Source organism: Fusarium verticillioides, chromosome 10 (genome assembly GCF_000149555.1).
Source record: "Fusarium verticillioides 7600 chromosome 10, whole genome shotgun sequence".
NCBI classification, from domain to species: domain Eukaryota; kingdom Fungi; phylum Ascomycota; class Sordariomycetes; order Hypocreales; family Nectriaceae; genus Fusarium; species Fusarium verticillioides.
Genome location: NC_031684.1, coordinates 2,120,334 through 2,143,061, shown reverse-complemented (window position 1 = coordinate 2,143,061; position 22,728 = coordinate 2,120,334). Strand labels below are relative to the sequence as shown.

Sequence of the window (22,728 nt, the reverse complement as noted above, 5' to 3'; positions counted from 1 at the left end):
ATTAAAGAGAATTACTAGAGGCTAGTAGCAAGCCGAAGTAATTATGCGACTAAATATTCCAGAAGTGTTCCGGCTGATAATAGCAAACTTCTGCCCAAACCGTGCTACTGGGCTGGAAATAAGGTCTTCTGTGATTACAGAACTTGAGGAGCATAGTAATGGTAAGATGCCCTTCTGTAACTGCGACTGTATACATAACAACATCTCTTTCGCATCTATGAAACTTATAAGCATCGATCCACGATGTGAATACTTCTCATATCTTGGAAGGATAGTCTCAAGGATCCACGACACAACGTGAGACTCTGGCACGCACAGCGCCAAAGTCACCAGAGCCCAAAGAGGCCCACTGTCATACACGTCGTAGCGGATAAGCTGCGCTGGGTCGAGTCCTTCAATCACCGAAAGAAGGTGAGCCACAACGGCGGGAATATGTGTTCTGGGCGCTCTAGGTCGCGTGGCAAGAACGTACATACTCAGGACTTGCGGCGATGTGATGACTAAGCTGACGGCGTAACGTAGATAATTGAAGGCGGCTTCTGGAGTCCGGAACTGTAGCGGTGCCACCTCTCCGACCAAGACCAGCCGGTCCTCCGAGATCCGATCAAGTCCGGAATGGGAGGGTGCCTGGAGGACTGGGAGCTGTGATTCGTCCAGGCCGTTACGCCATCCATGGAGTACCTTTTGAGTGGCATCAAGACCGTCTATCAACTCATTGGTAGTGAGAACATTCCCAACCTCAGACGACAGCTCCTCTGTGTAATTGAAGTCAAAGGCATGCGAGTACCATTGGCGGAAGTGACTTAGTACAAGACTCTCATCAATCCCATCACAAGCCGCGCACATGTGTAAGACAAGCCGATCCCTCATCGAGATCGCATTTGTAAGGGCAGATGCGACACCGGAAGAAAATTGCCGAGCATGAGACATCAAGACTCTGTCCCGGGTATCGGAAGCTCTACTGAGTTCAATCTCGAGTGGTCTAAATGCAAGCTTCTGTCTGTTTTTGCGTGCCCGCATGTCGGCCCAACTCTTAAGAAGAAGACGCCCTGTCGAAGTTTGGCACAGCTCTTCAAAAGAAGATAGGACAATGGCGTCGGCACCATCCATATGGACGAAGCTCCCGTGGACACTCCCAGACTCCCACTCGAAAAGAACAAGTAAAAGAGTCATCGCAAGGTTCAGCTGGGGGGATTTGTTGCCATTGGAGGTTGTGTCGCTTATCGTTCGGATGGCATCGTTATAGTAATTGATGGCGAGACGAAAGCATGACTGTGTCATTGTATCAGTATGCCTCTCCTTGATATGGCACGAGGACATTGTAGGATCGCGGCGGAAAACACTCTCTTGGAATAGATTGGAAGCTGAGATGGCCATCAATGCAGGTTCGAGATATGGGTGATACAACAGGTCAGTCAGCCAAGTACCCATGAGGTGCATCAGATGTCTATGTACACAGCGATTGAAATGGTTGAGTAGATATTCTTCATGGCAGAGTAATAAGAAGCCTCTCGATGATTCTCGATGATCAGCAGCGTCGGTTAAAAGCCGCCGTAAGTGAGCATCATCTGCATTCGCGCCATTACCGATCAAGGCTCCCAGGTGAGAAACGGATGCTGCAGTATTGGTCTCTGCGGAGAGAGGTGATGTGTTCTTTTTCGGCAAAACTGTGCGCTTTGGTCGTTGTGGATTATCCCCAGTGCCGACTGAGGCAGGCAGCCAAGTGAACCGCAGGGTATAACCGTCCCAATCCAAGCCGTTACGCGTGCAATTGGAGCATGAAGGTTTGGTCATATCGCACTGTGACCGAGAACAATGCATCAGCTCGATTGCATCACGCTTCCGTGGGGGCTTCGGATAGTGATGAGGAGTGTTACGTACCTTGCGGTGCTTACGACGACAAGTGTAGCAGCCATCGCGTGAACGGCATATTCCAGTCCTTTTGGGTCGAGGGGGGGCTGGCCGTTACATGGTCATTGATGGCGAAGGGATTTTAAATTCTGCTCTGCTGAGTTACTCGGCTGGGTAAGCATCTGCTGCGATGGTGCCTGAGAAAGCAAGTCAGATAGTGGAGACGTGGCCCCGACTCTGTTATCACGGCATCTTAGTGTACGATTTATGGGGTGTCGAGTTTCTTAGTCTGTTTGCTCGTTCTCGCACACCGCTTTCGGTATAGTCTACTGTTTCGTGACGAATCTAGCCGTGACTGATTTAAGTGATAGGCCCAGAGGTTATCAATCAATCGATCTTGCATTACGGAGTATAAGTATCTAGGCAGCCTGCCAAATAACCTCATAAATATGTTCATTCTCAAGTCTCCACAAGATGGCACACTCTAAGAATCCCTCGATCTATCTTCGCTTGGCTCCCCGTTTCGACAAAGGAGGCGTCAGCGCACTCTCCGTACATCTCGAGATAGAGAATCCCTCTGTTCAAGATGGCCAGCCTATGTTTCTGTTTGATACCTTCATGGATAATGTCCCTGGACATCCGTACTGTGAAAGTGACATCCACGCTTCAGATGATGACGGACCTCTGCTACTTGCCTTTCGCGACATTCCAAGTCCGAACCGTAACACGCAGCAGCAATGGTGTCCAACTCGACAAACTAAAGGTCATGTCACTTTGAGATTTGACGCTTTTCCCCGCACAGTCTCGGAGAAGACTCCATTGAGGGCCCGTGTGGATCTTCGCAGGGATCAAGGCGGCCTTCAGGGTGTTGGCCGTTGGTTTCTGCCCCTTCTCATATCTGACCGTGTTCACAAGAATACTGTCGAATGGATCTTGCCAGATGAGACACCACCGTCAACAAGATTTGTCTGGAGCCTTGGAGAAGGCCCTGAGCCTGTCGTCGTGATTGGTCGTGCTGATACGGTGTGGAGAACTGTCTACATGACAGGTCCTGTTTGCTCCTACCCAGACTCAGCCGCCCAAAAAGGGGACATTCTCGCTGCTTGCTACTGGTTCGGCGACCTAATTCCTAACCTCGATCGGCTGAAGGCCTACAACACAAGTCTTTACCCAAAGATGGCAGAGCACTTCGGGGTTTCAGGGGAGTCCTATCGTGTTTTTATACGACAGACAAAAGTCGGGTTTGGAGACACTGGATTTATCGGTAGCTACGTGCTAGAATACGATGAGTCAGTAGCCGACGAACCCGATGATTCGCTTTTGCTTCTTTTTACACACGAAATGGTCCACAGCTTCTCTGACCTCAGTCACGAAGAGGACGGCTATGACAATGATTGGTTCAGAGAAGGTAGTATTTCTCAACAGTTTATCTATATCAAGCTAATGGTAGTCCAGGAATCGCCAAGCTTTACTCAGCCTACCTGCCATACCGTTTTGGATTTAGAGACAAAGCCTTTCTGATTGAGAGCCTCAATCGTCATCTTCAGGGATACTTCTCTTCTCCGAGAATCAGCATGGATATTCGCGAAGCAGGTGAAGAGATTTTTTCTGACTGGTATGCTGAATGGATACCGTATAAGAGAGGTTGCACTTATCTACTTCTCATTGACTGCTGTATGCGAAAGCAAGATGGTCAATGTGACTTATCATACAACGGGCGTCTAGATAAGATTGTTGTAGATCTTTCCCATCGATGGAGAGTCGGCGAAACTGTACGGGCTAGCGACTGGCTCAACAAAATCCGCAACGAATTGGACCACTCCGGCTTCTCTTTGGACGATTACTTCAGGAATATGCTCAATGGCACGCAACTCATGGACTTTACGGGGCTCTCTTTCAATAAGTCCTCGATATGCTTCATCCCCGTTGAGATCCCAATTCTTGAGTTCGGTTTCGACAAACGCAGCCGGAGCACGAGGGTTATTACAGGGGTTGTTCCTGGCTCCAACGCGGAAACTGCTGGACTGAGGGACGGCATGCATCTCTTGGAAGCATCGAGACCTTCTAATTGCGTTGAGAATGTGAACGAGATATATCAAGTTAAGGTGCAAGATGGTAATATTAGCCAGACTATTCAATTCTTGCCTAGAAGATCAGAAAGGGCATTAGCTTGGCGGGTACAGGACAGTGCATCTTAACCCCAAAGCATTTCAAGACAATAATTCTGTCGAGGACAATATGGCCACAGTCCAAATAGTACGCTATCTGATTTTGAAGTGACGCAGCCGTCCAACCTCCAGAAGCATATCATTCTGCCGTACCCATAAGCAACTCGGCAATCTGCTCGCCCGTCAGATCATCAAAGTCCGCCCTCCAAATTCCACGAGCGGCTAGGGCTTTGTTGGTCCAATCTGCGCAAATCTTCTCTTGCTCTTCCGGATCATCTTGTGTTCCGAGAAAGACCAGCCTGCGACATGCACGCCGATAAGCGGAGGCGGATGTCTTTGGGATACCGAATTTTGATGTGAACTGCTCGACTATCCCGTTCGGCGTGGCATATTTAAGTTCGCGATAATCGCTGAAACCAGCCTGCATGAGGAGAGAGGCTTTTTTGGGTGTGATAGTCAGCTTCTGTTGCAGGAGTGCCTGAGCTGTTGTCATCTTGCTGTCGTGAATGCTGGGTCGAGCGCTTTGTGAGATGGGTCCAGAGAAGGGCACTATGATGCAGATGGGGTCAAAGGTAATAACTGTGGAGTAGGCTGATACGGTCACGTATCAAGGGTCTAGAGAGCGTGTCCGGAGCGACAATTTAGGTTTCAGGATGCTCAAAGATTGTGATTGCAAGTGAGGAAATATTCACGGTCAGATATTGTCTCGTGTTTCGACTTTTGATAAGCAGGCTCACGCTAAAAAACGCCACGGTTTAATCGTGAATTTAGCTTAGTAATAAGTAGGGAGGTAGCTGGTAAAACTACTCTCTATTGGATTTTATAGCAGAACGGAATATATAGAATGCTCAGTCAATCATAAGTCAGACCGGCTACTCTGCTAAGATCATGCGGTCTCAGACAGGTAAAACGCAGGCATTTACTAGACTCATCCAACAGCAAGGCATGCAAGCAGTAAATAACAATAGTTAGAGATTATTAGATTTAATACTATTCTAGGTATTCTTAAAGAGTTTATATATTTCTTTCAAGTAATAGCATAAACCCGCAGAACTAAATAGGTAGTTTAATAAAGAGAATATAATAGAAATTGTAAATGTTAAAATAAGTATAATCTATTTATAGAAGAGTTAGCAACAAGACTTAGATCACTATAATATCAGAGTTCTTACCGCGCTCCAATTCTTTTGAGCTCTAAGTGCCCTGTCAATATCCCAATATGCAATTATACACAGACCACCGGCAAACATGTACAGACTCCCGTTGAGTAGCATGACTGGTATCTGCCAAAGGTACGCCTGCGATGTCACCTGTTCCTGGTACCTCGGGCTTGCCTGAACCGCTGCAGTCGAATTGATGGCTTCAGCACAGGCTGTTTTGCCAATAAGGAGACCTCGAACCATCTCTTGACTGTTCGGATAGCAGCTTATTCGATGCAGAGCCAGAAGCAACTGTGATCCCGCGGCAATTGAAGCTAAGGAAAAAATCATGGCACTGTACCATACCGCTTTCGTTAGTAGGATGCATGTTGATTCGCTGTTGGCTGCCTCAAAGTGCGGCCAACTGAAGGAGCCGGCGATCAAGCTGCAGACGACTGAGCTCTATGACACCAACGTGATTAGATCAGAAGATAGTTGTAAAGTCGTTGAGATGGCGAAACTTACAGTGACGATTATCACATTGAGTTGCCATGTCATGTTTTCCTTCCATGTGGCTGTAAGGGCATCGCGGAGCTGTGGATCCGGCTCGTTAAGGAATGCCTGCACAGGTTCGCTTGTAAATTCCCAGGCTGAGGCATGGAAAGGGAGGAATTGCTTGAAGGTTCGCATAATGTGTGATTGCTGCATTCTGGAGAATGTTTTCTCGTTACCTCAACGCTATTAATTCAGATACGCACGCAACCACCCTTCGCTCCATTATTCATGGCCAATATTAGCTTTAAATAATTCTCAACCGCTGAGCTTACCGCTGAACCGCAAGCCAAGTTTGACTAAAATTAGACACCAACAGCTGAGCTGCGCCCTGCATTGTTGTCTCTCACTGATTGGTCCACACAACCGAGAAAACAGGATCATGCGGACGCCACGGCGGTAATCTTCCCTGGTATTTCACCTGTCTGCCTATTCATACTCGACCAGCTCATCCTTCGCATATCCAGATCTTGATGGTTTTTGTCCTTTTTTAAGATGTTTACTCCACGCGCCAACTTCACAGGCGAGAGAGAGAAAAACCCTAACGATCTCATTGAATCCATTCTTTCCAAACACGATGCCGATCTGTACAAAGAAGAACAGACCGGAAAATCTGTCTTTATTATCAAGTGGGGGAAGACCCCACGCTCAGGTATCAGCTTTCATTTTGCTCTCCTTCTTGTCGACGATAGCGAAGATTCGTACCCAACAGCTGGGACCATTGGCACAACCTTTAGTTGGGGATCATTCGAAGATAACCAGCTTATTAAGACCGGAGGATCTACAAAGTTGAAGGCTTATAATTTTCGACGTGAGATGGAGTACGGCAACACGTACGAGTGGGTTGGGCGAACAAAGGCGCCGCCTGAGTATATCGAGTTAGTGAGTACGTTGGCTGAATAAATAACCCTAAAATACCCAGCACGAGCTTTTAGTCTAATCCCTTACCCTTGAAAAAAAAACAGTGAATGATTTCGGCGACTACTATAACTTAGTTACCAACAATTGTCGCATAGTCACAGTCAAGGTCGCCAAGTTCATCACGAACAACCAGTGGAGGGAAGAACGAAAAAACAGGAATGCTCTCAATATTCTCAAAGGCTTGGGACAAATTTCATCGCTTGGTCGAGCAGCTGGTGCGGGAATTTGACAAAGAGTTAGGTTTAGCAACTTTCTTTATCGCAGCTACTGCAACAATAACGTGATAGTCTTCCTGTAATGAAGCTGATCTTAAAGAGGGCCTTGGATTCCAGGTGGCTTGGCCTGGTAGTCTTCGCGACAATTCCATTGTTGAACACGCTTAGGCAGATATAGTGCGAGATAGGCTGTCTATCTCAATCGTTCACACCACACACTCAGCAGACAAGGAAAACTGTATCTATTGTTTATATAATGACTTAATCATGGTTGCTTTTATCTACTGATCTTTTAACGGAAAATCCGATACAAGATGTAATTTGAAGGACATAAAAAGGATAAACTCCTAGCAATCACGTCAGCAGTCAGTCATGGCGAGGAAAGATTTACATACTATTAGCCATACAGGGAAGAATGTCACCATGAAGCGCAATATGCGGGCCCGATGGCCTTCCCAAATCTCTCGCTTGTAGTTCTTGCCAAGGATCTGGCGTACGACGATATGGGCATATTCGTCCGCAGGCATGCCATTCTTGTTTCCTCCGTTTTTAACAGACTCAACGGTGCTTTTGATAGGTCGATATAGTGAGTCTTCAGAGATGAGAACACCGTCTCGGAGGATGTTACTGCGGACATAACCAGTCACAACCTCAAGGACTTCGATAGACAAGGGTCTCAGTTCCTAGAGTCTATTATTAGCTCTGTACTTCAGGCATTTACTTGTAGATAGATCCATTTCAGCTTACCACGCGAAGAGTCTTTGTATACTGACTGAGGGCCGCCTTGGAAGCGTTGTACACTGACTGACATACAACAGGAACGTCACGGGTGACGCTTCCAATTTGAACAATGCGCGGCCGAGGAGCCTTTCGCAAAAGCGGGATGAAGAGCTGACACATCTGCATGACAGCTACTACATTCACTGAGAATAACTTCGTGACTTGGTTGACGTCAATATCAGTAGCCGGAGTCGCGTAGTGCATCCCCGCATTGTTGATGAGAATGTCTAGACGGCCTTCGGTGTATTTGGTGACCGAGTCTCTGAGCCTTTCGATACTCGTGGACTCGCCAAGCTCTAGAGGAAGCGCAATGATGTTTGCATGCTGTCTTGTGAGGTTGTCGAGAGACTCAACGCGCCTGGCTGTGGCGAATACTGTGAAGTTATTCTTGGCGAGGGCAATAGCAAGTTGCTCGCCGATGCCACTGTTGCAGCCAGTGACGAGGGCAAAAGGAGGTTCGTATGAGGCAGTCATAGTAAGATTACCACGGGTGCATGAGAAAGCGTGATCATGTTGTTCACTATCTTATGTGCCATGGAGAACTGGGGCTCAAGAGGTGAAGTTGCGACGCGGTTGAGACTTTGCCGCGGATACCTGGAGCGAGTTTCATTAAAACCGAGGCTCAAATATTGCATGAATCACAAGGCACGGAATCGCGGTCAAGTAGGACTCTCCGATTGACTTATCTCTTGGGGCCCGACGCCCGACTCCTGCTCTAACGGTGGATCCTCCGACGCTAACTTTACTAGCTGCGCCACCCTGATTTTAGGGCTGTATCAGACCACGTCGGGGAAGTAAAGATAGTGCCCTGCTTCCCCCTTGGTTGCGTGATGGCCACATACCCTGTTCAGCTAAGATTTTCTTGTAGCTATCTCCTATTAGTATTTTCTCTCCTGCAGATGGATAGTGCAGGTGCCTGATAGGGGGCGGGGGCACGGGACATCATACTCAGTGCAGGTACTAGTGATATTTGTTTCTGCATGAAACCCGGCTCGCAACACAACGATACAATATGTAAGACACTTGTAAGACACGGAATCCAACATGCCTGGAGTCTGGAATTGTGGCAAGCTGTATAATAAGCCACAGATATGCACAGACAGCTAAGGGCGAATAATATATATAGTGACGAAAAGGAAATTTCGGGCTTCCCGAGCCTAGAGCCTTATAAATATATAACTCAAATACTGACATATTGATCCTTAAATATTATATATAGGATTACGTCTTTAGAATAGAATTATTTTTCAAGACGTCATATACTAAACTTTATACTTAGCTGAGCAAAGAAAGATAAGACATAAATAATTTCACATATACCTAAGACTAAAGAACAGCAAGCACAGCTGAAAGACTAAAGCGATTGCCACGAAAGTGTAGGGTGGCTAAGACAAGGCGTCCAATCCATGAACTCCTGTGCCGTGTTTCAGATATTAGCCGCTTTGATCCACTCACCAGACTTCAGGACAAGCTCTAGATAGTCCAACCTCGAAACCTTGCGGTTCGAGACCACAAGAGCCGAGATTCTAGGTCTCGATTGCTAAAGCTGAGGTATTGAGCCAAAATCTCAGTGATTATTGACAGTTGTCAGACTTCGAAACCCATGTAGTATAGAGGCAGCCACTCATTGCAAAGATAAATAGACTACAGCCTCGTTCCGACAAAAGAATAACGAGCTTTCACATCCCCAAATCAGGCTAATACTTGAATCTTCATCAAAGACATTTCTTTCTCATATCATTGAGTTATTCAATACTTGCCATTCGTCAATACGTCGCATACTAGCGCATGAACCCACGAGAGATCAGCGTTCTTTTGCACCTTCACTGATCAGAGATCTCGATCGCTTGCATGATGCCGCAGACGTCCATATGCAGCACTGCGACCCTCCTGGATGCCGCCCGATGGAGTGGATCGTACCGCTGTCAATTCTGCGAGCAGAGGAGCAGCCACACAGCAGAGTCATCCATCACATCATCCAACCATCCTTCGTCGCCAACGTCTACTCGTCATTCAGCAGACTCTCAAGCTGTAACACGCAGTAGCTCTCCTTATTCACAGGCCTCTTTTTCTGGGTTCTCGGGCAAAACTCTCCGGCCTCCCTCTCGCTTACACGACCGGCAATACCTTGCCACGCATGACATCAACCCTTCGCCTCTCAAGACACATTGCACAGGGGTTGCTAGTGAGGTGCTTTTACGGAGCGAGTTTACTGTCTATGACCCTCGCGACGTGGAATACCGTAGCTATGCAGATTCACATGACTGTCCTTCTGTGGAGCCTTCAATCCCTATACCACCATCCAAGTCGCGGTGGTCGTATTCTACCTCTGACAGCCAGAGTACATATACTACACCACTAGACGACAGTCCTGAGACATGCACCTTGAACTCGGTCTCTGCGGATGATAGTCAAAGTACCTTTGATATGGAAATATCTCGGGTATCATGCAGCATGACAGTGTCCACTACTACCCTTGTTGAAATTGTCAAGACAGATGAGCCTCCTTCTCTTTATAAATATGCTTGTGCAGATGCAAACGAATCATCTTATGAGAAATTAAATAAGAGATATGGTATGATATTTTCAGATATGGAAATCGGTAGCCTATATACATTGGCACTCTTATAAGCATTATAATTATTATAAATAAAATACTTCAAAAAATGAGTCTTAAAAAATCCCATGCTAATTATTAAAACTGTAAGCACAGGATATTAAGATTGTTGGTTTGAAAAGTCTCTGTGATTTAACCTTATGTTCTACAGATAAATAGGGGCCATGAGTATGAGCAGAGGAGGCTATCTGTTCCGCTACAAGCAAGGGCGATACCAGCCACAAGTAGCCAATGTCTTCTCAGAGCGACATCGCTACTAGATTTATAACCTAGCTATTTTTAGCATTGGAGTCGTCTTTTGTATGTCTCTTATCCTCGGCCAGACCGTAGGATCTTACTCTTGCAGGACTCCTGCCCTGGTTTTAGTAACGAAACACAGTGTTACAGCAGAATCCAATTCTCTGATTGAATTTTTTGTCATTGCGAGCTGGGGCTGGCTTATTCTCGTCGGGTGATGGTAGATCCTCCGACGTTCACATACGTTCCTCCGAAGTCAGCAAGAGTTTAAGTGGGTCACGGAGGGACTCTAACTTGGAGAGGCGTCCAGGTTGTCGCCGCTGTTAATTGCTGCCCCAGGTTCTAGCCAGAAGGGAACTTACCCCAACAGGCTCTATAAGGCTCTATAAAATCCATCGAAGGATAAACACCATGATCTATAACATACGGGTGAAAGCTAGTCTCTCGGCATTCTACTATGTCGCTGGCACTGACAATCGCATTAACTGTTCTTACCAAACTGCCCAGGTGCTTACGAGAAGCCATCATGCCTGACATGCGAATCCCCACCATCACTAACGACCCCTCCAAGGTGCAGCTGTCCCGCATCGCTCACGTCTACTTTGAACACCCAGACCTGGAGACGTTCGACAACTTTGCAATCGACTTTGGCTTTGTCAAAGAAGCTCAGATTGGAGATACCATTTACTACCGCGGTTATGGCATAGACCCGTTCATTTATGTCGCGACCAAGAGTAAGGATGGGAAGCAGAGATTCCTCGGGCCAGCTTTTGTGGCTGCTTCTGAGGAGGAATTTGACAAGGCAGCTGCTCTTGAGGGCGCTGAGCGAGTCTCTCTTGATCATGCGCCGGGTGGGGGCAAGATGATCAAGTTCAGTCGACAGGATAACACTTTCTTCCATGTTGTGTATGGCCAGGAAGAGAGAAAGATTGGCTCGGAGGAACCGACTGCAACACATGAGCAGCAAGGACCGTACAACAAGCCTTTCACAAAGCCTAGGCGAGGTGAGCGATATATGCTTATTGCCTTCTAGTTTCACATGCTGACTATTTCTAGGAAAATACCAACGCTATCACCCTGGACCAGCTCTCGTCCACAAGCTTGGCCATTTCGGCTACGTCGTTCCGGACTTTGACAATGAGCTCGCATGGTACACTGGCAACTTCAACTTCGTCCCTTCAGACATCCTGTACCATTGGGACTTCTCCAATATAGATGTGCTCACATTCATGCACCTGGACCTTGGCGATGAGTATTCTGATCATCACAGTTTCTTCATGCAGCGAGCTGAGCCTCACGTGAAGAGGATATTCTGCCATCATACCTCATTCGAAGTGGCAGACTTTGATACTCAGCTTCTTGGACACGAGTATCTGGCTAGCAAAGGCTGGAAGAGTGTCTGGGGCGTTGGGCGACATGTTCTGGGCAGTCAGATCTTTGACTACTGGGCTGATCCTAGTGGCTTCAAGATTGAACACTATGCTGATGGGGATGTCGTCAATCGAGCCACAGGGACCAACAGAGACGTCGTTGGACCATTCTCGGTTTGGGGTCCCGAAGTTCCCAAAGATTTTGGAGAGAGGGGCGCATGAACAGATCTAATTTAGCGACACTGGGGACTAGTTTCTACCATCTTGGATATTGGTATTATCAAATTGTATTTATGGGAAGTAGCTATGTATTAAAAATGTGAATGTCGATTTATTTGTGCTGTTGATCAGCTTCCTCCTGCTGCTTCTCCTCCCGAATTGATCGAAACTCATCACTGAGCTCAATCTCTGAAGTCGGTATGACCTTAGACCTGAGCCGGATCTTGAATATTGCGTAAAGCACTGGAGCGATCTTGTTAGCCTATTGCTTCGCTGCAATAGTGGAGATTTCAGACGTACTAGCAAAGATGGCGATGTTGATGTAACATGTGATGAATCCTTGGGCAGTGAAGTGGCCCTTCACGAAAACGTCAAACCCTGAGATATAATTAGCCAAAACCTTCGCATTTAAGAAACGGGACTTGAGGGAGAGATATGACGTACCACAAAACAGGATGACTAAGGAAACCACGAGCAACGTCGCCCAAGCCACGTATGGCTGGAAGGGACTCTTGTAGGGGAGATCTAGATGCGTTAGATAAGCTATTGTGAAAACTTTGCTATCAACATACCTTCTCTACTGTAACCTTGTTTCTTGAGACCCGCGAAGAAACGGAGATACGTCACTTGGATAACCACCCAGCCGATGAGGCCAGCAACAGTCGTGATGTTCACAAACCATGAGAATACCACGGAGGTGTTGTTCACAACTGTCAAATACACGAGAGGAGACAATAGGCAGCTCATACCAACTGCATAGTGAGGGGTGCCGAATCGGTTGCAACGTTGGAAGAACTGAGGAGCGTGACCGTCGCAGCTGAGACCGAAGAGCGTTCGAGAGGCGATGAAAATGCAAGCAGATCCGCTGCTTATGGCTGAGGTACATACGACGGCGTTGATGATCGAGGGGACGACTGACACGCCTGATCGTTGGAAGGCGATGACGAACGGGGACTGCGAAGCGGTTCCAGTAGAGACGCCGAGAGCTGGGTCATTGTATGGTCTGACGGATTCTTGTTAGTCACTGTTAGTATGAGAATTCCACAGGAAGTACTCACACAATAAGACCAACGATGAAAATACTGCAGAAGTAAAAGAAGAATATTCTGTAAAAGGTCTTCTTTGTCGCGGCCGGGATGAGCTTTCTAGGATTCTTTGTCTCCGAACCTGAAATGGCCACGACTTGGATATTACCGTAGCTGAAAGCAGCAGGGAGCATTGCTTTCCAGAACGCGAGAAACCGTCCAGCTGAGCCTTCTTTGATGTAAGTGTTGAAGGCTCCTGGATGGATCCAGTACCGAAAGCCAAGCCGTTCGTGATTCGGTGCTCCACCGAGGTCAATGACAAGCCCACCAATGATCAGACCGATAATAAGCATGATTTTGAGGGATGCAAAGACGACTTCGGACTCTCCGTAGAGTTTGGCTCCGCAAAGATTGGCGACGATGATGAAGACGAGGAAGATGGTGATCCAGACGCCTGGATTGACTGATGTGTTCCAGAACTGAACGAGCATGGCTGCGGCGCTGATCTCGGCGGGCATGTTGATTGCCATGGTGTACCCTACTCCAGTCAGAATATGGCCATAAATCGCCTGAGAGGAGTGTGACTTACAAAAGTTCCAGCCAGTGGCAGCACCGAGTGCAGGTTCAACAAACTTGGTCGCATGACGGACGAAACCGCCAGTCGATGGCATAAATGCTGTGATTTCTCCAGTGGTATACGCAACACCTGCTGTGACGAAACCCATGAGTGTATAGGCTAGCAGAGCTCCGACTGGACCTGCTGTCGCGATGACTTGCCCGGAGCTGAGGAACAGTCCCGTTCCCTACCACTGTCAATTCTGTTAGAGGTAAAGCACTAAGAAAACTTACGATCATGCCAGCGACAGCAATCATGTTGATGTGTCGGGACCCTAATTCACGCTTCAGGCCGCTGGACGGGATGACCTCCGTGTTCCCGCTGCCCATCTCAACGTCTGCCGGCATGTCGCTGCAGACAATCTTTTCGTCCTTATCCATGTCGCCTGGCTATAAATGATGTGTTGCTAAATGGATATCAAACAGGATCTTGGAGTCAAACAAAAGTCGCAAAGACTCCAGTTTATAGTCATTAAAAGACGAGGATGCTGTCCCAATGCTGCAGTGACTCAAGTCATGTTATCTGAGTCGGCCGATCTTCTCCATTATTTATGATGGAGACCGACTCCAGTGGCTTATCGCAATGCATGGCTCGTTTATCATGAGGGGAAACAAGGGTTTAGCTTGAGTCGCCGGTGCATGTTTAGAACGCCGGTGCAAAGACGCGGGGAAATTCGCCGGTTCTGCAATAAACAGCGACGCCTCAGAGCCTAGACCATTCCAGAGCTGAACTATAATGTGGCCATGTGTCGATGCCACCGAATGTCATCTTGTACATTTCTCTCTAGTTCATTTTCTTATCAGCCATGGCTTCCACTACCAATTCTGCTCATGATGACTCCTTTGAGCTATTTGACTTGAGAGTCGAGGTCGTTTGTCCGCCTGGCAAGAAGATCATGTGTGGAGCCAAAGAAGGCGACTACTTCACATTAAAGGGCGAGATGCTTTTCCTACCACCAGACCAGGGTATCAGCATCTACAGCCTTGGTAAGATAAAAATTACTGATAAGAACCTGGGCCATACTGATAGTAACTAGCATCCGTTCTTCCGCTTCTACCGGCTAAGCAGAGAGTAACTTCTCCCAATGACTGGATGACCACGGATGCACTTATCGCTTGCCCTGATCCCAATTGTCCTTCCCAACTAAAGATAATGAAGGAAGGGATTCGGAAGTTCAGCCATGCTGAGACGACTGTTGTTCCTTTGACTGGAAATTCGGGGGCCTGAAGCATGATCGAACGGGTTGCCGTTAGATGTATAATATTCATTAATCTGTTTGGGAGAAGAATGATACATCTTGAGGGTTCATTCCGAACATCTCTGCCCACATATCATCACATTCAAAAGGGAAGTCCAGGTTTTCCTGAGCTAAGAATGATATATCTAGGGCTCCTAGATCCGGGGGACGTCGGGAGGATGAGCTACCTTCAGAGTCTGCACCAGACCCTTCGTTTATATCAAGCTCGTCTACCATCTGTGATACAGGCTCTGCGCGTCCTGTGGGTCCACCCTCCTGGAATATTTTGTGTCTCGTATGGTTCTGTAAAAGCTTCGCCGCAACCTTTTGTAGAAACGATGCTTGCAGGGTGCAACTAGAGCTTATGCATCCAGATTGACTGGAGAAGACTTGAGCGGCCTGCTGAATAGCTTCTATACAGGTTGATTCGAGCTCCCCAGATATGAAGTCGGAAAATACAAGAGTGATCTACAATAAACAAGTGTCAGCACCGTCCAGTCAAGTAAAGAAGTGGACCAACCTTGACGAGAAATGCAGCACTATAGGCTGTCATGACATGTATGGAGTCTTGGGCAAAGCAAACATGCTCTGAAAAGCGTGATATCAGCTGCAGCATGTTGAGAGCACTGCTATATGCCACCCAGACGGTGTCAATATGATGGTTGATATTCAATTTGTCGGAGACAAGAATCCCATGCAGGGGTAGAGTATGAAGCTGAAGACGGAGATGAGTGCCGTAGAAGCGGATGAGAAACTCATGGCAGGATTGTTCAGTCTGAGCTTTGATCTTTTCAGTCCACTTCTTCTCCCATCTCTCGAGACGGCCGTCTAATAGGCTGACAAGTGGCGCACTCTCACTGTGCGACAAGGACCGTTGCCGTGACTTGGTGACCAGGAGGGGAAATGCGGAAGAGGTGACGAGTCTCAACGTAGTGAAAGCTCCTAGAAGTTGATCGTTGTCAATTGTTAAAGGGTCGTTGCACCAGTCTTCTATGGATTCGATAAACTCGCTGCATTCTATCATCCATGGTCGTCCGGTCTGCAGGCTGATACTATTAAGGTTAAGAACTGAACGGCCAGACTTCCACGAACACGTCGACGAAGGATATATATATCTATATCAGGGGGATCATACCTCCGATCGTAAACAAAGAGAACATACCACGTTCTCTCAATATTCCGTCGTTCTCGCCTTTGAACTTCAGACTCTGTCATGACTGCTTCAGAGCGGCAATAAGCCAGCTTATGCCATCCCAAGTCCATGCATATGCGGATTGCGTACCCAACAGAGGTCCATACCCTTGTGTCTTGCGGCTCCTTCCAATACGTAAGAATCAGGATTGCCTGCACGACTTCGACTGATTTACTGCCTCTCCGGAAGACATTGGAAAAGAGGTCCTGGGCATGGTCATACAACTTGATGTAGAGGACATGATTGAAGGCTTTTGCTGCCATGGCTAGCATGGAGCTCAGGAGGAATGCAGACTTTGAACGGACGTAAGGAAAGGTATGGAGATGGGGATCAAGCTGACTGATGTATGGATTTAGAACCGTTATGAAGCTGTTGGGATGTCAGTATATACAAACTCATGGGACTGGATGATTCCGTTCACCTGTCAAACAGAGACTTCGCCAAAGATGGAGTGATCAGCCCAAGTTCAATTGGATCCTCAAGTGACTCATCCCGGCTTCGCTGTCGCGGCACAGGTTCTTGATCCGCATTGAGAATATTGCCAAGAGAAAACCTCCCCTCCAGAGCCTCGTGATTGAGCAACCCCGATGGCTGTAGATTATTTGCATCGTCTTCAGTTTCTGAGATATGAGCTCCTACTGCGGCTGGACTCTCCAAACTTGGGATCGACTGTGGCGAGATAGTAGGTGCTTTCTTGGTTTTCACGATTCTAGATTTTATATCAGCAAAGTCACAGGGTAACAGAGCTTAATTGCGTACTTTGTGCCCGGCTTACGACCTCGACGATGCTCCCTGAAAATGCAATCAAGGGCTTTTCGGGTACAACGTTCACATTTGGACGTGTCCTGTCCCATAGGACGGCACTTCATCTTGACTCTTCGACATTGGATACACGCATTAACACTCTGGAGAGACGGACTTGGCATGTTGCAGATGGGCTGATGCGTGCTTCGTTCAAAGCTCTGCACCTGGCTCTGAATGACCCAGGTTCAAGAATCGTCACCAAGCTTGTCTACCCAATCAATCGCAGTTCTCACCAAATCCGGGGTAACTAGCGTAGTGGATGCTTCCGATAAGACAGACGTTGGTGATTGGCTTGGAAGCTGATAAGCAGTTCCACTAGTTATCACGCCGGCTATGCCGGCATTCTAAGCCGTATCTAAAACGCCGGTGCCGCTTTCTTGAACGCCGACGATGGCCTTGAACACCGGTGCCTTGTTTCTACTTCATCGTATTCAAGTACTCATATCAAGCTTTATCAAGACTAGTAGTTTCGTTATCTTTGACCTCACGAGCCACAGAGATACTCTACTTTATCCGTTCATCACTCTTCGAACCCTTACCACGTTTATTCAAACAACCACCATGGCGGTCTCTCGCAATGGCAGCAGTAATACCGCTCACGTCAATATGATGACGGACAGCGTTATCGCGAACCTACCACCTGATGGCCTGAGAGTTATCATCCGCTCACTACTGGCATCTCACCCTAATATCACTACCAGCTTCGAAGATGCAACGCGACAATACCTTGCTCAGGCCCAGACAAAGTCGTCAAAGTCCCAGTTTGACAGTCTTGATATTGGGGGATTGGAAAAAGCCCAGAAGATAGCTCGCTGTATGCTTGGGTCTGGGCAAGCTTTCGATGGTGTTTCTATTCTCGACAAATTGGTTGTTCGTGGTATTCAGATCGCTCTTGGCTCACCAGAAACAGAGAAACAGAGGGTCGAGTCACTCCTAGCTTCTTTGGATGGCGATTTGGTCCAAGCAATGACGGCGGTGACAAAGAAGCTTGCTGTGAGCTCGGGGGCACGAGCGCTGTCTTCGAGAGAACAGGGCATCATTCAAGGACTGTTCGAGTCTCTTGCTCAGTGTCAAGAGATGCTGAAAGACACAGGCATAGACTTTCCTTATGAGAGGGGGATGCTCACGACGGCAAAGATCTTGGGCGTTGCTTTGCCGGACTCGCAAGAAACAAGATTGAACAAGGTGCCTTCGAATATTGCACGGCCTCAGCCCTCTAATGAAACCTTCCAACTCGGTGATAGAACACTGCCTCGCATTTTCTCAGGCCTATGGCAGATGTCGAGTCCAGCTTGGGGCTCTGCACAAATGTGTGAAATCATCAAGGGATTTTCGACGCATGTTCAAACTGGATTTACTGCGTTCGATATGGCAGACCACTATGGTGACGCTGAAGTTCTCTACGTAAGTACTCGATACTAAGAGAGTTTTCGCCACTGACCAACACTGCTTTAGGGCCGTTTTCGGTCGACCTATCCCTATAAGGATGACATGTTTACTGCAACGAAGTACTGCGTGTTTCATCCGATGACTGTTTCCCGAGAAGCGGTGCAAGCTAACGTCAGCGAGAGGTGTAGCAGACTACAGCAAGAGGTGATAGATCTGCTTCAGTTTCATTGGCAACTTGTAAGTCATGATGCTTGTTCGCCGTGCGATAACATACTAACAAATGAACAGTGGGATAATCCCCAGTATATCGACGCGCTACAATATTTGGCAGAAGATAAACGAGTGGCCCGAATTGGTCTGTGTAACTTTGATACAGAACATCTTGAGCGAGTCGTCGAAAGCGGTGTCAAGATATATACGAACCAGGTCCAGGTTGGTATTTCAGCAATCACCGGTGGAGTCGTTACTGACTAGATGCAGTTCTCATTAATTGACTCGAGGCCGACTTTCAAGATGGCAGATGCGTGCTCGAGACATGACATCAAGCTGTTAACATATGGAACTCTGGTGAGCCTCCTCTGATATAATCGCCGTGCAACCACTAACAAATCATTTTTTCTAGTGCGGCGGATTCATCGCAGACAAGTGGCTCAATCAACCAGAACCCGATGTCTACGATATCAACATTACTCCCAGCCAGAGAAAGGTAAGAAAAGAGCCATATGTGTTGATCAAAGCTAAATGTAAGTGTATAGTACTACGGAATGATATGCAGCTGGGGCGGCTGGGATCTCTTCCAAGAGCTTCTCAGCGTCCTTCGCACCATCGCGACAAAGCACAAAGTCAACATCTCCAACATAGCTACACGCTGGGTCTTAGACTTCCCTTATGTTGGAGCAGTCATCATTGGTGCAAGGATTGGCATGAGTGAGCATACAAACGACAATGCTACTACTCTCGGCTGGAGGTTGGATGATGACGATCGCAGGCTGATTGAAGAGGTTTTGGAGCGGAGTAACAGAGCCGAGATGTTTGAGACCATGGGCGATTGCGGTAATGAATACCGATGAGAAACGCGTCAGTAAGTGGAGATATCAGTTCAGCAGTGGTTCCGTGTTACCAAAATGGGATGGGAGGGCATATGTAACGTCTGATTTATGAGCCATCCACCTCGTGCATGCATACCGCCCAGTCGAGACTGGCAAGCTGAACTCATACAATACAGTCCCTGTGTGAAGCGGGGTTGCTTCGGTCAATCTTCATAGATATTCCGTACCTTCAATGCACCTGCCTTGGCAACGATTCTCAAATATGCTCTAATTTGTTGACATGTACCTTGATGCATGTAGCGAGTACATTCGTGTCTCTTTGCGAATAAAAGCTCGTGAATATGGATAGATGAGACTTGGCCCGTAATACAACGACAATATCGGAGTTTTTCCCGCCAAGAGACCAACCCCGTAAACGATCTTCATCCCACCACAAATCAGCCCTCATCTGTAGGTCACTACGCGTCCCAATCAGCATCTCCTCTATCATCTCGTGATTAACAGCCACCCACACGGATACTAAAGAATGCACTCTCTAACCGCTTTCAACCTTACCACCTTCATATCCAAAGCCGCCACAACAAAACTGACGCACATCGGCTGCTGCAATAACACCATCTGCAAATCATATTGCTGGTCAACTCGAAGGATTGCAATGACTATACGGCCCAGATAAGCTCTACTGCAGATTTTGAGCGCAAGACAGTAGCAAGCTTAGCCCATAGAAAGTCAATTGTCGCAGGAGATTGCGGTAGGTGTGACAATATGTTATGGATTAGCGACAATGGTGTATTACTGCGAATAACAACATTCTCGTTGACTACCCTAAAGTATCCATTACGTCATAACATCAGTTCATACAAGATTCCCTTAACAACAACCAATAGACCACAGAATCATCTTAATGCTGGAAGTATATTATATCTTCTTATGCATAAGGATTTATTCCCGGCTGATTTGCCAGTATCTCATTGGTACGATGGCACGTTGCAATCCGCTGCATATTGGTTCCCCTCATTGGTGACCTCACAAAGCATATAGCAACAGGACTTTCTGAAACTCCAGTTGATCACAAGTGCATAGTCACATAAGCCTCTCGGGCGACCAACAGCATGACGCTCTGGCCATTGTCACCTGCCTTGTTGGTGTCGCATTCTTGCTGCTGCTATATTAGCATCAAGTCCGGTCATGATGGACCTGGTCGATTAATAGCAGTTGAAGGTCACCCAAACAGAATCGTTCTAGGCAATAATTCAATTGGAAATATGAGATATGCTTACAATGTCTGAGAATTTCTGGCCCGCTATGCGGACCCTCGCCATCATGCTCATCGGAGCCGATTACGGCCTATCCTATCTGACAGAGATGGCAGACACCATGATCACAAAGGGCGTCGAACCCGACCTTGGATATCAAGATGCTGTTCTGTATCTCGGATTCGAAAAGGCTTACGAACTTACTGGTGATGAGAAATATCTCGACTGGTACATCGGTCAGATCGACGGCCCCGTTGTTCAAGAGGATGGCACCATCAAAGGTCTCAACACATCGCGGTATATCCTTGATGAGTACCGAATGGGGCACAACTACCTATATCTTTACAATCAAACCGGAAAGACGAAATATGAGACGGCCGCCAATACGGTCAGACACATGCTGGACTCTTATCCTCGGACTCCTTCCGGGGGCTTCTGGTAAGAGAGACATGTCAAACTACTGTCGCGTGACAACTACTCAACGCTTCACAGGCACCAGCAATTCTTTCGCAATCAAATGTGGCTAGATGGTATCTATATGGCAGACTCATTCTATGCCAGATGGACGCATCTGTACGATTCGGACAACGACACAGCTTGGGATGATATCCTTCTCCAATACGAGCTTATACACGAGAACACCATCAACGAGACAACAGGCCTTCACGTGCACGGATGGGTTGAAGGAACAGCATCATGGGCAGATCCAGAAACTGGCCGAGCGCCCAATGTATGGGGACGTGCTCTTGGCTGGTACTTCATGTCCCTCGTCGAAGTCCTGCAGTACTTCCCCACGTCACATCCGGGGTATGACCAGCTACTCGGGTACCTTGGATCAGTCGCAAAGGGCCTCAAAGACTCCCGCGATCCAGATCTTGGCAGCTGGTGGCAAGTAATGAATGAACCTTACCCCGGACGCGAAGGCAACTTTATGGAGAGCAGCGGCTCCTCCATGTTTACGTGGGGTTTACTGAAAGCTGTTGATTTGGGATATCTCGACTCAGATGGCTTTCTCGAAACTGCTAAGGATGCGTTCACAGGCTTGACTAACAACTTTGTTACCGAAGGCGACGATGGATCATTGGTGCTAAACAGCACGGTCGCTGAATGTGGTTTGACTAGTTCAAATGTCACGTTTGAAGTGAGTACGTCGTTCATGGCGATGAGACATACTGACAGCAATAGTACTACGTCAGCAGACCGAAGCTGGAGAATGGGCAGAATGGCGTAGGGCCGTTTATGCTTGCTTCTTTTGAATGGGAGTCATGGGCAAAGGACGCATGAGTATTCCAGATCACAACAGGACGATTGGATGGCAATCGGAAGCCAATATATAACTTTTGCACATTTTGCACGAGACTGGTAGCTGCATGATCTGGTGTCTGTTGGAAAGGGAACTATCTGTTGGAAAAGGAACTATCTGTTGTTTTCCTTGTTCTTCTTGCCTCATTCCTCTACCATTTACTCCATCGCTTTAGCGACAAGCTTGTAGTTTCAATCATTTTACCACGCTTGTTACCTTCTCATTTGCGCATCTCGGCTCTGGTGTCGGAGAACGAGTCTCCGAGTCGGGCTACGTCTTTGCCAAGGGCAGGATGAAGCCAAGAAAACAAGTGCCGGATGTTTGTAATTCAGCTGATGCCAATGCGAAAAATGTCGTTTTTAACCACTGCAAGTGCCCTATAATTGTGGCGGGCATGCGCTGTGAGAGCTAGTGACTACGCGAGCTACGCAATCAGAGTTCTGTCAAGATTGATCAGACTATAAGAAACGTCTAATCGATATCAAGAAAAAAGAAGTCTTTTCTTTCGGAGATATTCAAGTCGGTACATATAACAGGATCTCAGAATTACCTCCGAAATATGCCAAATTTCTTGGTATACAATGTAATTGATGTAAATCTCCCGCGGGATTGGCTGGGCACGGCAAACAGTCGGATCCGGAGTAAGATCGGGTAAGGCCTGATCCCGCGGGTACAAGAGAGCCCCATACGCCAAGGTCTTGAACAAGCTTAAGTATAACCTTTTCCCACCTCAAATCAACACCTTGGCTTGGCCCTGACATGATGGTGGAGTATTGCCCAGGCGGGAA

General features: G+C 47.4%; 11 protein-coding genes across 12 annotated transcripts; 6 read left to right on the top strand and 5 right to left on the bottom strand.

Moving 5' to 3' along the window:
- Positions 1-21: 21 nt before the first annotated feature.
- On the bottom strand, positions 22-1,794 carry FVEG_08335 (hypothetical protein; the record flags this gene model as incomplete). Its single annotated transcript, XM_018897225.1, has 1 exon — positions 22-1,794. The coding sequence occupies one exon, from the start codon at positions 1,792-1,794 to the stop codon at positions 22-24; it is 1,773 nt and encodes a 590-aa protein (XP_018754822.1).
- A 531-nt stretch (positions 1,795-2,325) lies between these two features.
- On the top strand, positions 2,326-4,049 carry FVEG_16296 (hypothetical protein; the record flags this gene model as incomplete). Its single annotated transcript, XM_018905546.1, has 2 exons — positions 2,326-3,262; positions 3,307-4,049. The coding sequence occupies 2 exons, from the start codon at positions 2,326-2,328 to the stop codon at positions 4,047-4,049; spliced, it is 1,680 nt and encodes a 559-aa protein (XP_018754823.1).
- FVEG_08336 (hypothetical protein) lies at positions 3,896-4,717 on the bottom strand. The gene has a single exon (XM_018897226.1). The coding sequence runs from the start codon at positions 4,510-4,512 to the stop codon at positions 4,159-4,161; it is 354 nt and encodes a 117-aa protein (XP_018754824.1). The 5' UTR covers positions 4,513-4,717; the 3' UTR covers positions 3,896-4,158.
- Positions 4,718-6,173: 1,456 nt separating this feature from the next.
- Positions 6,174-6,990, top strand: FVEG_16297 (hypothetical protein; the record flags this gene model as incomplete). Of its 2 annotated transcripts, none has more annotated exons than XM_018905547.1 (2): positions 6,174-6,596; positions 6,676-6,952. In XM_018905547.1, the coding sequence occupies 2 exons, from the start codon at positions 6,206-6,208 to the stop codon at positions 6,858-6,860; spliced, it is 576 nt and encodes a 191-aa protein (XP_018754825.1). In that variant the 3' UTR covers positions 6,861-6,952. The 2 variants fall into 2 exon arrangements, with proteins under 2 accessions (XP_018754825.1, XP_018754826.1); XM_018905548.1 differs by having other exon boundaries at positions 6,206-6,592; positions 6,676-6,990.
- Positions 6,991-7,115: 125 nt separating this feature from the next.
- FVEG_08337 (hypothetical protein) lies at positions 7,116-8,100 on the bottom strand (the record flags this gene model as incomplete). Its single annotated transcript, XM_018897227.1, has 3 exons — positions 7,116-7,193; positions 7,242-7,529; positions 7,594-8,100. The coding sequence occupies 3 exons, from the start codon at positions 8,098-8,100 to the stop codon at positions 7,128-7,130; spliced, it is 861 nt and encodes a 286-aa protein (XP_018754827.1). The 3' UTR covers positions 7,116-7,127.
- A 2,906-nt stretch (positions 8,101-11,006) lies between these two features.
- FVEG_08338 (hypothetical protein) lies at positions 11,007-12,072 on the top strand (the record flags this gene model as incomplete). Its single annotated transcript, XM_018897228.1, has 2 exons — positions 11,007-11,484; positions 11,537-12,072. 2 exons carry the CDS (start codon positions 11,007-11,009, stop codon positions 12,070-12,072), a joined length of 1,014 nt encoding a protein of 337 aa, XP_018754828.1.
- A 41-nt stretch (positions 12,073-12,113) lies between these two features.
- On the bottom strand, positions 12,114-14,205 carry FVEG_08339 (hypothetical protein). Its single transcript, XM_018897229.1, has 7 exons — positions 13,944-14,205; positions 13,684-13,897; positions 13,128-13,632; positions 12,642-13,072; positions 12,514-12,594; positions 12,370-12,447; positions 12,114-12,312 (listed from the first exon to the last, which is right to left on the bottom strand). The coding sequence occupies exons 1-7, from the start codon at positions 14,088-14,090 to the stop codon at positions 12,182-12,184; spliced, it is 1,587 nt and encodes a 528-aa protein (XP_018754829.1). The 5' UTR covers positions 14,091-14,205; the 3' UTR covers positions 12,114-12,181.
- A 241-nt stretch (positions 14,206-14,446) lies between these two features.
- Positions 14,447-14,989, top strand: FVEG_08340 (hypothetical protein). The gene is made up of 2 exons (XM_018897230.1): positions 14,447-14,696; positions 14,747-14,989. Exons 1-2 carry the CDS (start codon positions 14,516-14,518, stop codon positions 14,935-14,937), a joined length of 372 nt encoding a protein of 123 aa, XP_018754830.1. The 5' UTR covers positions 14,447-14,515; the 3' UTR covers positions 14,938-14,989.
- FVEG_16298 (hypothetical protein) lies at positions 14,978-17,065 on the bottom strand (the record flags this gene model as incomplete). Its single annotated transcript, XM_018905549.1, has 5 exons — positions 14,978-15,415; positions 15,468-15,999; positions 16,083-16,508; positions 16,561-16,848; positions 16,899-17,065. The coding sequence occupies 5 exons, from the start codon at positions 17,063-17,065 to the stop codon at positions 14,978-14,980; spliced, it is 1,851 nt and encodes a 616-aa protein (XP_018754831.1).
- A 290-nt stretch (positions 17,066-17,355) lies between these two features.
- FVEG_08341 (hypothetical protein) lies at positions 17,356-19,642 on the top strand. The gene is made up of 6 exons (XM_018897231.1): positions 17,356-18,347; positions 18,399-18,569; positions 18,621-18,764; positions 18,813-18,899; positions 18,955-19,038; positions 19,088-19,642. The coding sequence occupies exons 1-6, from the start codon at positions 17,505-17,507 to the stop codon at positions 19,400-19,402; spliced, it is 1,644 nt and encodes a 547-aa protein (XP_018754832.1). The 5' UTR covers positions 17,356-17,504; the 3' UTR covers positions 19,403-19,642.
- A 1,020-nt stretch (positions 19,643-20,662) lies between these two features.
- FVEG_08342 (hypothetical protein) lies at positions 20,663-21,992 on the top strand (the record flags this gene model as incomplete). The annotated part of the gene is made up of 3 exons (XM_018897232.1): positions 20,663-21,075; positions 21,130-21,778; positions 21,823-21,992. The coding sequence occupies 3 exons, from the start codon at positions 20,663-20,665 to the stop codon at positions 21,919-21,921; spliced, it is 1,161 nt and encodes a 386-aa protein (XP_018754833.1). The 3' UTR covers positions 21,922-21,992.
- Positions 21,993-22,728: the final 736 nt, after the last annotated feature.

Coding starts and splice junctions, on each gene's coding strand:
- FVEG_08340 (XM_018897230.1), top strand. CDS start 14,516: ATGGCTTCCACTACCAATTCTGCTCATGATGACTCCTTTGAGCTATTT. Junction 14,697..14,746: donor TATCAGCATCTACAGCCTTG/GTAAGATAAAAA, acceptor GATAGTAACTAG/CATCCGTTCTTCCGCTTCTA.
- FVEG_08339 (XM_018897229.1), bottom strand. CDS start 14,090: ATGGATAAGGACGAAAAGATTGTCTGCAGCGACATGCCGGCAGACGTT. Junction 13,898..13,943: donor TTGCTGTCGCTGGCATGATC/GTAAGTTTTCTT, acceptor TGACAGTGGTAG/GGAACGGGACTGTTCCTCAG. Junction 13,073..13,127: donor TTCATCGTTGGTCTTATTGT/GTGAGTACTTCC, acceptor AGAATCCGTCAG/ACCATACAATGACCCAGCTC.
- FVEG_08336 (XM_018897226.1), bottom strand. CDS start 4,512: ATGACAACAGCTCAGGCACTCCTGCAACAGAAGCTGACTATCACACCC.
- FVEG_08341 (XM_018897231.1), top strand. CDS start 17,505: ATGGCGGTCTCTCGCAATGGCAGCAGTAATACCGCTCACGTCAATATG. Junction 18,348..18,398: donor GTGACGCTGAAGTTCTCTAC/GTAAGTACTCGA, acceptor ACACTGCTTTAG/GGCCGTTTTCGGTCGACCTA. Junction 18,900..18,954: donor TGTTAACATATGGAACTCTG/GTGAGCCTCCTC, acceptor CATTTTTTCTAG/TGCGGCGGATTCATCGCAGA.